The sequence below is a fragment of the Gymnodraco acuticeps genome, unplaced genomic scaffold, assembly GCF_902827175.1.
Source record: "Gymnodraco acuticeps unplaced genomic scaffold, fGymAcu1.1, whole genome shotgun sequence".
Lineage (NCBI taxonomy): Eukaryota > Metazoa > Chordata > Actinopteri > Perciformes > Bathydraconidae > Gymnodraco > Gymnodraco acuticeps.
The window spans coordinates 3115031-3128144 of NW_022989748.1; the positions used below are offsets into that span (position 1 = coordinate 3115031).

The 13114-nt window shown below is 41.2% G+C and overlaps 1 protein-coding gene across 46 annotated transcripts in view; it reads right to left on the reverse strand.

Moving 5' to 3' along the window:
• Positions 1–6406: 6406 nt before the first annotated feature.
• Positions 6407–13114, reverse strand: part of LOC117556029 (receptor-type tyrosine-protein phosphatase delta-like) — a 373438-nt gene continuing 366730 nt past the window's right edge. For 34 of the 46 annotated variants that reach the window (XM_034231283.1, XM_034233714.1, XM_034232834.1 and 31 more), the window contains 6 exons: positions 12145–12323; positions 11839–11965; positions 11496–11621; positions 10023–10177; positions 9765–9900; positions 9328–9396 (listed from right to left, as the gene is read on the reverse strand). In XM_034231283.1, coding sequence (XP_034087174.1) covers positions 9328–9396; positions 9765–9900; positions 10023–10177; positions 11496–11621; positions 11839–11965; positions 12145–12323 — 792 coding nt within the window. Of the gene's footprint in view, positions 9397–9764; positions 9901–10022; positions 10178–11495; positions 11622–11838; positions 11966–12144; positions 12324–13114 lie in introns of all 46 variants that reach the window. The other 12 variants (XM_034234138.1, XM_034233905.1, XM_034233829.1 and 9 more) reach the window with 1 other exon arrangement.

Here is a 13114-nt window from a genome sequence, read left to right on the forward strand (position 1 = left end):
GTAATGGATTTGTTTGTGCCCCCCCCCCCCACCTGTCTCGAAGGAATATTGGGGGCTTAGCTCCATTCACTTTCTGCTGCCCTGGCCATTTATTTTGATTAGGGAATGAAGTACTCCACACAGCCGTACCCAGAATAATTGACACTGTGTCCTCTGAGGTCAAACAAATATCCCTCAGTACTTATCCCCTGGTGAAGTGGCAGTGTATGAAAAGATTCAGCTGAGCAGCGCGCTGAAGGTGTATTATTTCTTTAGGTTGTAACAAAAAGCTGTCGGGGAACTCGTAAATTATATTTCCTGTTCTCTTTCCCCGGGATTGACAGGATAATTGATGTGTGCTGTGAACTTCCCATTGCCTTCTACTAGCCTATAATTGTTTATTTGTTTTGATTTTAGCAGTGTCTAAAAGGGCACACAGTTCTCAAATATTAATAATTGCTGGTTCCCTTAGTTTTTCTGGATAATAAACTGAACTTTTTTGGATTTACGACAGTTGATCTGACTAAATAAGACATCGCCTTGTGCTCCTGCATCTTGAGATTTGCTGACATTTGACAAAGTAGATTTATCAATAATGGATTGGCACTTTTTCCGTGAAATTGTTATAATGCATGCTTTATATAACAATCAACCAAAATCAATGTTTTCATTTATTATAACATAAATTAATTGATTATATATACATTTTAAACAGATACCCCAAATGATCATTAGCTAACTAGCGTACATATTAGCTTACACACAATCAGATGCATACAAATGTTTCATCCACATTTAGTGATTATATCCTGTAAGTGTCCCGATGCATGTCTGCTCCCAGATGAAGTGTGTGTGTGTGTGTGTGTGTGTGTGTGTGTGTGTGTGTGTGTGTGTGTGTGTGTGTGTGTGTGTGTGTGTGTGTGTGTGTGTGTGTGTGTGTGTGTGTGTGTGTGTGTGTGTGTGTGTGTGTGTGTGTGTGTGTGTGTGTGTGTGTGTGTGTGTGTGTGTGTGTGTGTGTGTGTGTGTGTGTGTGTGTGTGTGTGTGTGTGTGGTTGGGGGGGAGCAGATGGCTGGCCTACAGAGGTTCTGATCACGGGGATATTGGCAAGATGCTGAGCGGCAGAAATTAACCTTCAGAGGTTTTTACACTGCGGCAACCGTTGGCTCGTCATTTGTACAACCCCCCCCCCCCCCTCCCCTCCCCGCCACCCTCTGATTTCACTTATTACCTCCATGTTTTGTCCCCCTTCTTGTTTTACTTAGAAATCCTCTCTCTTAACACATTTTTGCAGAGCTGGCTAGTAATAATGGGCACTTCAGAGACAAACAAAGATGTATAATCACACTTGGAGCAGCATTCTCCGAGCAGCCTTTTGTTCCTTTCCCTTTGTTACTAAAGGTCAAAGCCTCATTCTGCTCCTGAAGTGGCTCTAATGTGATGTGCAGACAGAGTCAATGTAGCGTTGGCAGCAGTGTCAGCTCTTATCTGGGTTCTTCATTGTTGAACTGGGGGGTTCCATTGAGGGTCCCCATATGGATCATCATCATCATGGGCTGCTGCAGGGCCCGCAGCCTGTCTCTCTGCTGCAGGGCCCACTGCCTGTCTCTCTGCTGCAGGGCCCGCTGCCTGTCTCTCTGCTGCAGGGCCCACTGCCTGTCTCTCTGCTGCAGGGCCCACTGCCTGCTGCAGGGCCCGCTGCCTGTCTCTCTGCTGCAGGGCCCACTGCCTGTCACTCTGCTGCAGGACCCACTGCATGTCTCTCTGCTGCAGGGCCCACTGCCTGCTGCAGGGCCCGCTGCCTGTCTCTCTGCTGCAGGGCCCACTGCTGTCTCTCTGCTGCAGGGCCCACTGCCTGCTGCAGGGCCCACTGCCTGCTGCAGGGCCCGCTGCCTGTCTCTCTGCTGCAGGGCCCGCTGCCTGTCTCTCTGCTGCAGGGCCCGCTGCCTGTCTCTCTGCTGCAGGGCCCGCTGCCTGTCTCTCTGCTGCAGGGCCCACTGCTGTCTCTCTGCTGCAGGGCCCACTGCTGTCTCTCTGCTGCAGGGCCCACTGCCTGCTGCAGGGCCCACTGCCTGTGTCTCTGCTGCAGGGCCCGCTATCTGTCTCTCTGCTGCAGGGCCCACTGCCTGCTGCAGGGCCCGCTGCCTGTCTCTCTGCTGCAGGGCCCGCTGCCTGCTGCAGGGCCCGCTGCCTGTCTCTCTGCTGCAGGGCCCGCTGCCTGTCTCTCTGCTGCAGGGCCCACTGCTGTCTCTCTGCTGCAGGGCCCACTGCCTGCTGCAGGGCCCACTGCCTGCTGCAGGGCCCACTGCCTGTCTCTCTGCTGCAGGGCCCACTGCCTGCTGCAGGGCCCGCTGCCTGTCTCTCTGCCGCAGGGCCCGCTGCCTGTCTCTCTGCTTCAGGGCCCACTGCCTGTCTCTCTGCTGCAGGGCCCACTGCCTGCTGCAGGGCGCGCTATCTGTCTCTCTGCTGCAGGGCCCACTGCCTGCTGCAGGGCCCGCTGCCTGTCTCTCTGCTGCAGGACCCACTGCCTGCTGCAGGGCCCGCTGCCTGTCTCTCTGCTGCAGGGCCCGCTGCCTGTCTCTCTGCTGCAGGGCCTGCTGCCTGTCTCTCTGCATTGGGCCTTTAGTCCAGTGATGCCAGGAATACAGGAAGTTAAATGTGTGTTTTCTCAGCTGCTTAGATCTCAAGTTTAATATCAGCTCAGCAGATAGCAGCGGTGGCAGGCTGTGAGCTCTGCCCTTAAAACCTTTATAAAATCACTGCAGCACTTGACATTATAAACTGCTACAATACAGTATGTATGTTAAAGACTGGCTTGAGTTATAAATGCTTCTTCTTTCTTTTTGTTGGTGTGATGACAAGAAGCTGTGTTACTTTATACTGTAGTCTCTTCTGAGTGTGGCAGAAGCTATTTGAAATGTGATGCTATAGAAAGGCAATACATATAAAACCTGGCCTTTTCCTGTTGTCTAACACATTTAGAACATGCTTCACAAAAGCATTGTCAATAATGTAACATTTAAAGCTTGTGTATGTATGAAGTGTGATGGATAGTAAATCTTATGAAGAGATTATAAATGAAAAGGTTTTTCAACAATCCAGGAACACAGCAGAGGAGGGGAGAGAAACATTGAGTCATGATTCCCATCTTTTAAATACCTTAACAATATGTTTAGATTTTTAAAATCTTTAAAAAGTCAGAACCAAGCAGCGAGGATAGAGCACAGCGCGGGAACACAATACTTATCTCATAGTTCTTCAAATAAGTAACGTTTTTCAAGACCAAAGTCACCTATTGTGTTAATATAAATCATATGCTGGCAGTTTCATTTTTAAAGATCTGCATCAGTACCTCGTTGCCTTATTACAGCAGAGATGGTATTCCTCATTGTTGGAGGTGAAGTCTACCCTCTTTTTTTTAAAGACACGTAGTGGTGGTGCAGGTAATAAAGTTACAATTTGATTTCAATACTTTTAACTTCTTTTAAGTCATTGGAGATAAAGTTTTGGGTCAATAAGCTGCATCCTCTTTCACTTTCTTCTCTTTTCTGTTTGGTTAGAAAGCGGCCATCATCAAGACCAGTGGTAGTACCAGCTGACGATGCTCCTTCATCAAAGTCACCTGCCACAATAATTGAATTGTTTGAACACATAGTTATGTCATCCTTTTCTTCTTCAAAGGCTGAGAGAATATACATATGTTTGTTTTTCTAAATTCCACTGACTACTGGTGCCAAGGCCTTTATTTGGACATCACATTTAGGGAGTTGGAAAGAAAGCAAATGCAAGCTGTCATTTTTTAAGGGGGAGACCGGATAAATGAGGAATGACTGGTGTGCGGTGTTGTGACCGACTGCTTGGTTTCATAATGCTGCACACACTGCTGAGAGACTAACACAGAACATATACTGACACATCGGAAGTGCAGTCTTCAGTGGAACATAAAAGCTGACGTCCGTAAGAGTCCCTTATTTTGTTGTTTTTCTTTTCTTTTGACGTCTGCATTGCTCAAGAAATAAAGAAAAAATGGTTTTGGCCAATTTCCATCAAATTGTCAGAAACAAGATATAGCAACAATGTCTACTTGGTAGCATGATACCATCACATATATGGGTGTGGACCTTGACACAGTTTTGTAATGCTTTATAACACAGAAAGGTCAAACATCAGCACACATTAACCTGTTGAGCCCCACGGACCCGCCAAAGGGGCCGAAACCACAACATCTGCAAGCAACAGTGTCTGAGGCCTTCTTAAAATGTAATCAACTATGAATGTTGCATATCCATGTAAACTCAGCTAATTGATGATATGAACCATTTTCAGCAAAAAAAACACAAGACTAACGCTGAGCCTCTGAATTAGCCCTGAGCGAAAGATTGCTAACGCTGTTAGCACAGAACTCACGGTATAAAACCCGTATTACTTATCCAAAATGCACATCCAAGAGATTCGATAGGTATCTGTATCATCACTCCATGATCACAACTCGCGACATGAGAAACAAAAACAGACATCACACCACATAGCATTAGGTAGCCAACACGGCAATATGTCTTACCTTTTTGTTGTCTGATCAAAAGTTGTCTTCAATGGCATTACAACGATAACAACGCTGCTGAAGGTTAATCCAATGTGTCTGTGTCACTTTGAAATGATTTCTGATAATCCATCAGCAATAAACCTAGTTTTAAGTTGTCAGATTTCAGAGCGTAAAATAGGTTTCGCTTTGGGCAAACTGCGTGCGCATAGCCCCCACTTCTCAATGGTAACGTGTGTGTATGTGGAAATTCCCCTTCGATTATATTGGCTCTAGCGGTTCAAAAGAGATGTCAATCATCAAAATCGACCAATGGGTTCCTGAGAAACGGCAAATACGCCCATTTCCACCCAAATGACCCCAGAGGTGGAGTTTCTTTTTCTAAACCTCTCTAAAAAGGTCAAATGTCACTTGTTTTGCATTAGCTTGATACAGGGTACTTATTATATGTTGTAGTTTGGATTCCTAAAGCTTTTAGTCTACTAACCCATCATCCAAGGGTAGTTTTTAGTGAAAAATAATTTTTGTACACTATAATTTGTACTATGTTCAATCTGAATTTTCTTTAAAATAAAAAACATCTATATTGATTCTGACTTTTCTACATCCAACTCACAGGTTTATCATTACTTTGAGAACAAAGATGATTGATGTTCCCCTTTTAGAAGTGTAGTTATGGTCATTTGTTCTGGAAATGTCATTTTCGAGCCTGAGACCTGAAAAACAGGCTTGGGGCTAAGAGAGCTGATTCATTAACATGGGGCACATTTTTTGTTGCATGTTCTGTTTGTTATTTACAAAACATCTCCAACTGAAATCTTCTCTGTAGTTTTTGGACTAATAGTCTATATTTTGTGCTGAGGACAGTGTTTATTTAATTTCAACGCTGCTGTGATCTGCTTTTGTGTCTTTCTGCAGCTTGTTGTACATGATGACTTTCCGTGGTAGACTCAGAAATGTTTTTCTGCAGCTCAGTGTCGGACCTGACAGCCTCTGTCACTTGTTGTCATGTGGAATGATATTTTTGTAATTGGGTGCATGGATAGTTTTCTGAATCCTGAATAACTTCTCCAGACGAGCAGTTATTGACTCAAGAAGTGTTCCAGCTGTCAGGCAGCTTAATACTCTTCTTTAAAAAATATGTTTTGTTGTTGACATTTTCTGGCTTCAGGTTATTGTCACTTTATTGTACTTCTGTAGGTTTGAGTTGTTGACAAAATGTAGCTTGTGCTGCTGTTAGTTTTAGTAACATGAAGCCAGATGGTAAATAAATATTTGTAGTGACACCTAAGGATTTATTTTCTTGACAGTGAACAAATAAGATTTTGCATATTTCATCAGAGATAATATAAATATTTAGAAATGCTTAACCCTAGCTGTATATTTCATTAAAAGAGTCCCTATTCTGCTTTTTGCGGTTTGCCTTTCCTTAAGTGTTATATCGGTTTTTTGTGCATCTAAATGGTCTGCAAAGGCTAAAATCCCAAAGTTCCATCCAAATGGGAGTTTCTCTTTTCTTGTATATTTTAGCTTTAGTAGTCCTTGTTGTAGTACATTAATCTGTTGTTGCTGGTATTTTAAATAGTCAACTTGTTTGTCTTTAAATATACAGATATACAATATCTACTTAGTGTTCCAATGTCTTGTCATATTCTTGAAACAGTAAAATAAAATAAAATGTGTAGGTATAGTGCAAATGCATCAAATGTAATGCAATGTGGATTTCATTTTGAATTACAATACTACACGGAAAAACACGGAAATATGTGGTGAGACTAAATGTCCCCCTTCACGAGAGAACTGTGGGTAATATGTTGGACGGGTCCCAGCGGGGGGTCGAACAGCTACATCAGTCAGAGTGAGGTGGAGGGAAACAAGTGAAACGGCGATGCATTACACTGACATTTTTTAATAGAATTAATTTATAACAAATGGAACTTGTGTCAGCAAAGAACTGATTTTCATACAGACTTCTTTCGCCACCAATGTAACCTAAGTAAGAAAATAAAAATCACTCCTTTCATTCAGAAAAAAAGAAACAGTTTACGCTTACAACTAATCAGAGGTAATTGTATGATCTTTTTAACAAGCCATTTTTTTTACAATTTAATTTTCAGTCTATGCATCCAGACGAGAGATAGATAGATAGAGAGAGCAGAGAACACAACGTTTATTTCTGTTAATGACACTCCAAGCTTGAATGGCAACGCCACAAGAACAGATGGTGGGGGACAGATTTTTTCTGAAGTCATCTGCTGGAGTAACATGGCATCAGAACGGATGCTCTTTTTCGCCACAAACCTTTTTTTTTTTTGTCTTTTCAAGAGTTGATACCATTTTTGTGTTATTTACATACACACAAAGTGAACGTTTAAGGAGATTTCTTTTATAGATGGGTTCAAGTAATATATTATTGGGTTTAGAATCAATAGGGCAGTGCATAGTACAAATATAGAGAAAGTGCAAATCTTCCTACCAGGCCATGGCGGCCGCAATGTCTCACCCTGCATATGGAAAAGCAATAACAAAAGAAAAACTGAGATGAAGAAATAAACATTCGAGACTTGAACATAATGTAACATTAGCCACCATGAAGTTAAATAATAGCACTTTTATATCTGAAAATTACGACAAAAGTAATCAATTGAAAGAATAAACACACAGCTGCTTGAGTTCAGGGAAAGAAAGCTCCTGGAATGCACATCTACAAAGCCGGAGAAATTATGCTGCTTAACAGAAATACAGAAACATAACCAAACTGAACCCCCGTCTCACACAGATATCGTGTTTCTCTTAGGTGACACAAGTGGATTAGGCTTTTTTTCCTTCACCAATTCATTGAAGTTGTCATATTTAGAAATTGGAGAATTGCTGTTAAATGTGACCATGGTGACACTCTGTGAAGAGCTAATTGACATATGTCGGGCCTTTTTATTTCAGAGGACAGTATTCTGCTGTATCATCCCTGTCTCTTTCTGAAAATCTTAAATATTCTTGAATCAGTCTTCTGCAGAGCTCACTGATCTATAAACTGTTGTATTCAGATTCCCTCAGCCACAATAAGGCCACTGAAAATGAAAGAATATGAGCTTTCAAATGTTCTTATTTGCATATATAATCTCATCGTGTGACAAATGAATACTACAGGTAAATAAACGTTACAGTTACATTGATACTAGATGCCTTGATTACTCAAAGGATACATTAATAGGTTAAATGAAACATTATAAAAACAGGCATAAATATAAGGCACTCTAAATGCAAAATGAAAATTAATGTCATAACAATTGAATGCTTTAAAGAACCACAAGAAAGTGACGTCTTTGTACTTTGCCCTATTGTGTGGAGCTGTGATTGCTGCTGGAGGAGAAAATGCACCAGTGATGCTTTACGGACATTCCCACTCCTCAGTTGCGGGGGAACAACAATGCCAGGAGTGAAGGACATATCCACATGAACCCTATCTAATAACACAGATATTTATTGCACGAGAAAAGATGCACTGAATCAGAATACAATTGTGTCCTACTGATGTGCATTCCAGTGAAAAACCTCTTTTCATTTCCCCCATCGCACAAATCTCTCAATCTGGAAACTTTCATAGACAACCCATATTTGATATACTTTTACTCATAAATTATGTACTTTATCAATATATTTAGAATGGTATATTTAGGCTTTAATATATATTTCACATATATTTGACAATATGCACCGTATATCTATATTCATATAATTTATCCAATTCATCAGGTTCTCTATTATCATCCGTCTTACATGGAAGAACTAAGATAATCGATAGCAGCAGCTTCATACTTTGCTCATCCCTGTTGATTCCACAAAGTCCCAGTTTATCTTTAGGGAGGAATTAAGTTACCATGTTTGTGATCATGGACACAAAAATAAAAAACATAACTCTTGAACTTACATTTTGGTAGTGAGAATTCTGTTCTATGCACCGAGTGCAACAAAATAAGGGAAAAATCGAAGGAAACAAAATGAGATTCTCTGCAAAATAGCACATACGTCAGAACAGTTCTACAGCTTTAAAAAAATTAACATTTACGTATTATCACTTTTCTTTTCCAAGCGATACATTTGTGTAAAAAAAGTAAATTCACACTGTTCAAAAAAAGCACATCAGCTGTATAATAAAGTACTAAAAAACTAAATCAATAATTTTATTTATTTCATAGATCATTTGAGCTTTACCTTCTCCCAAACATTTAGATGATCGACATTGTGACAGGAAAAGGGTTATTTATTCATTATTACTTTAATTCTGTCCTGCTGTTGTGGAGCGAGCGTTGTCTTCTTTTACGATGGGTTGTGTACTTGATTGTGAAACAGGTTTTTTTTTCTTTACAATGTGCATCGAGTCCCCCTCCACCCCCCCGCAATTCTGTGTTCCTCCAATGCCTCTCGTAATGGTTCATAATCACTGATGCATTTCTGACGATGTCATTATTGTTCATTTACTTTTTTGTTGTGTTGGTTTCATTCAGTTTTATGAGCCCCGAAAATGAATCCTTGAAGCAAAAGAGAAGGTAATTCCATACAATGCTTCAACAGTCAGGATTCCCTCGCTTTGTACCAAGGCGAGGTTTTATCGGGTTTGGGAAATACTTGGTCCTCCGGGTATCATCTTTTTCATTTTTTGACAAGTCATGTCACACATCCAACACTTAATGAGTTGTTAGCAAGGAGTTAAGGAGTACTTTCTCAAGCAGGAATTTATGGCTCAGAAGAGAGGCTCACTGGGTTTTCTTTCCAAAGGACCCTCTGCTTTTTTCTTCCAGCACTGGGTCTCTTACGTTGCATAGTGATCAAAACTTCCCAGGTACTCCAAGCCAGCTCTGTAGCAGAACTGGTATTGATCCTGGAAACAAAGAAGAGAAGACTTAAGCTCACACTCTTTCGGGACCTTAGGATTCTCAAACTTCTGGATACTCAATCTTCTGTAAAAGTGAATTGGGCTTTTATAATGGATATTGTTATAACCGAGATACCTGAGCCACAATACATTCATTAGCTACTTTTTGCATTGAGACAAAACATATTAAGGATAAGGATTTTCAGTGGAAACCAGACAAGACTTCTTTAGACTTGTTCAGTTACAAAATGCATGATGTTCTTTAACAGAAGCTTGCTTAAGTGAATCTGTTTGGATCAAGAACATAGTTGAGTCTCCAGTCCTCAGCACAATTTGTTTGGCTGGTTTCTATGGAAGTGGAAATACAACCTCACCTCTGTCTGCACCATAGCTGGTCTCTGTGTCCGTAACATTTTCACCGTCTGAAAGATGTCTACTACGCCCTCGTATCTCATTCGTTCCAAGACGATGCTAAGGGTGATGAAAACTCCAGTTCTACCAACACCCGCGCTGTGAGAAAGGGCAAGAAGTCGTATCATACAACACCAAGTATTTCTGAATATTAAATTAGCAACTCCAAAGACATTTGCATTCAGTTGCAGTTTGATGGGTTTTACTGGGTGATCACTTACCTACAGTGGACCGAGATAGGCCCATCTTGGCCAAACTGCTCTTTTGTTTTATGTACTTGGCCAATGAAGTCAATGAAACCCTCTCCTGATTTTGGCACTCCTTGTTCTGGCCAGTCCGTGAACTGAAACTGCCTTACTGTCCGTGACTGTCCATCCTAGAAACAGTTGTGGTGGAAAGAGAAAAATAAGAGTCGATACAACGATAACAAGTGAAACGATGAGTTGTAAAGTAGACAATCCATAGAAGTTAATACTATACCATCTCCATAAAAATAATCTACACTTTTGTGGGTTTTACAATGCAAGACAGCATTCTTGACAAATCCAGCCAAGTTTAAAGCTTCAGAGAAAATGTTATTAAAGATGCCCGTCATTTTACCTGAATGTATTAAACATGAACACTGAAGATGCTAATTCCTTTGATGTGATACCCTCGACAGGGTGCTTGGAGAATCGACTTTGAGGGTGTGCATCACTTAAGTGATATTGTATCCCCTTGATAAGAGAGCAATCCCATTGACGAGTCAGTGTAACATGCACTACAAAGGAGGGCGCGTGTGCCATTTATCGGTGTAAGCCTTTGATGGAATTAAAACTCTGCCAGCTTGCTGCTGCCGGCACCACATTTGTTTTTAAACTCCGACATGTGTCATCATTCCAACATTTATATATTTATGCTTATGTTACACTTAAAGCCATAGTTTGGTATAAACAAATAGTTGATGCAATGCCAAACATTTTAGCTAATTACTGCTGCAATGTTAATTCCAGTGTTCTTTCTCTGGAAATAGTTATTTTACATTACATTACATGACATGTCACTTGTTAGACGCTTTTATCCAAAGCGACATACATACTCAATACTGTGGGCAATCCCCACAGGAGCAATTTGGGGTGAAGTGTCTTGCCCAGGGACACAAGGACATGCTGACTGCAGTGGGGTTTGAACCTGTGACCTCCTGATCCGAATACCAACTCACAACCCACTGCACCACATGCCTCCCTATTTGATTCATAATTGCAAAAATGTCAGTTGTATGCTAAAGATTCCACTTATTTTTGTGACCCAATGTTAAAGTGCAGGTAAAAGTTAAGTGGTTTGAAAAACAATATACTAGACCAAACTGTGGGAATTCCATTATACAAATCTTGGAACAAGACACCCCCTGACAATTTTTGGTTTACTTGCTGAGTTTAGCTCAATTCCTGGTTTTCTATGGGATTATGATTATGTTTTATGATCACATAGACACTGAACGATTGAGCTTAATATTGCTGTTTGACATAATTCCAGACTACAAATCTTTGGGAAAGTACAAACAACACTGACATTCCCCCAAACTGCTCTCTTTGGTGAGGCCCTCGTCATATTTCGAAAACATCAAACTGTGAACATTAACTGGAGTTACAGCTACATTCCAACATGTCACATGTTAACCTTTAAACTCTGTTGCTGAAACAGTGTGTACTTACCCTGGCATCAGTCACTTTGAACTCTCTCAGGATGTACTGGGGCATGTTATACTCGGCCATGGGGTCCACCACAAAGTACTGGTATCTGGCCGACCTCTCTGCTGGCCAGTACTGGTGGCATTTTTCCTTTAGACATTTAAAAATAGAATACCACAATGAGCCACAACATTGTATTCATACACTGGCTTCATTGTGTTAATTCCCAGAATTGTTTCATTCAATTCATACTGAATCTTGTGTTTCTGTTCTCATGGCTGAATCTATCTTTGGTATTTTTGGCGGTGCACGAATGAAGAGATTGACGTGCCAAAAGAAAAAGGGTAAAACAGAAGTGTATGCATACCCGGCCCATTTCTCTAAGCTTGGTGAGCATAACGACAATAGTAGAGTTGTGTTCCCAGAGCATTCTCCAGAAGTCCTCCGTGGTCTCTGCCAGTGGTCCCTGTGTGGCTATATAGGCTTTCTGTTGCCTGTGGAAGTGCATCAATCAAATGATGGAAAGTGGTAAGAAAGAGACAAAGTTGTGATGAAAATGTATTATTGTATACATTTGCTGACTAGTTTATTGCATAGATGTATTTGCTTAAGTCCATAAAATGTATATTCTTGCAATCTCATGTAATGGATGTCAGAGTATGTTAGAACTTACCTGTACCCATCAATGAAACTGGCATTGATGTAGTCAGAGCCCTCCACTCCTCTGATGGGCTGAAGACACACTCGTGTGGACTCGTATGGCATTATGTTAACAAGGCGGTTCTTGAACTTGTTGCAGGGGAGATTGGCACTGATGAATCGTGATGTATGGGCTTTAGTGTTAGCTAAACGCTGCAGCAAGACAGACAAAAAGAGAGATATTTTTGAGCACTGACATTCTGGTTTTTCTCAATTTCCCTGAAGACTGAATGTTTGACATTTAAAGTGGGATTATAAAAATCTGAGTGTTATGACATTAATTTTGATTGTTTTCTACTCACTTGAGAGACAAAATACTGCACATATTGGGTGATGAAATCTACACTATAATGGCTCATTTTCTAAGGTTACATTCAATTTCAAGTGCTAATACTGCCTGCCTTTGCTGAGAAGAAATACCATGTTATGGTTAAAAAGGAAATGGATACCCAAGTGAGTCTGGAGAGGACAAAAGCAGTGTAAAATAACCTGTTTATCGTATTTTAAAGGGATCGGCATCCATCACATAGCAAGAAATAATGTGTGTGACAAGCAATGCCATGCAACAACACACACTGCTAAAGACTTGATTTGGATGGTTGAGCCTGTCATTGTAAAGCCAGAAAGTATTGCGTAAGTCCCTGGGGAAGTGTTCTGTGGTGGGGGAAACCTGAGTTTGGCGTTTTCATATAAACCAAACACCGAACGCAGGGGAGCTAGGGGAAGAGGGGAACGTTGGTTACACACGCAAGTGAATTTACTGGAATAAAGAGGAAACCACAGGCCCCTTGCTGTCTAGCGAAATGGGACTAGAAAGAGTTTGGGAGTTCTGAGAATGGCCACTCGCTGTCAAAGGGGCCCACATGGGCGCCAATGTGATTCCTGCAAACTCTTGCTCCACGTGGCAAGTTGTTTGTCAGTTGTGATGTAGAAATCTACACCTC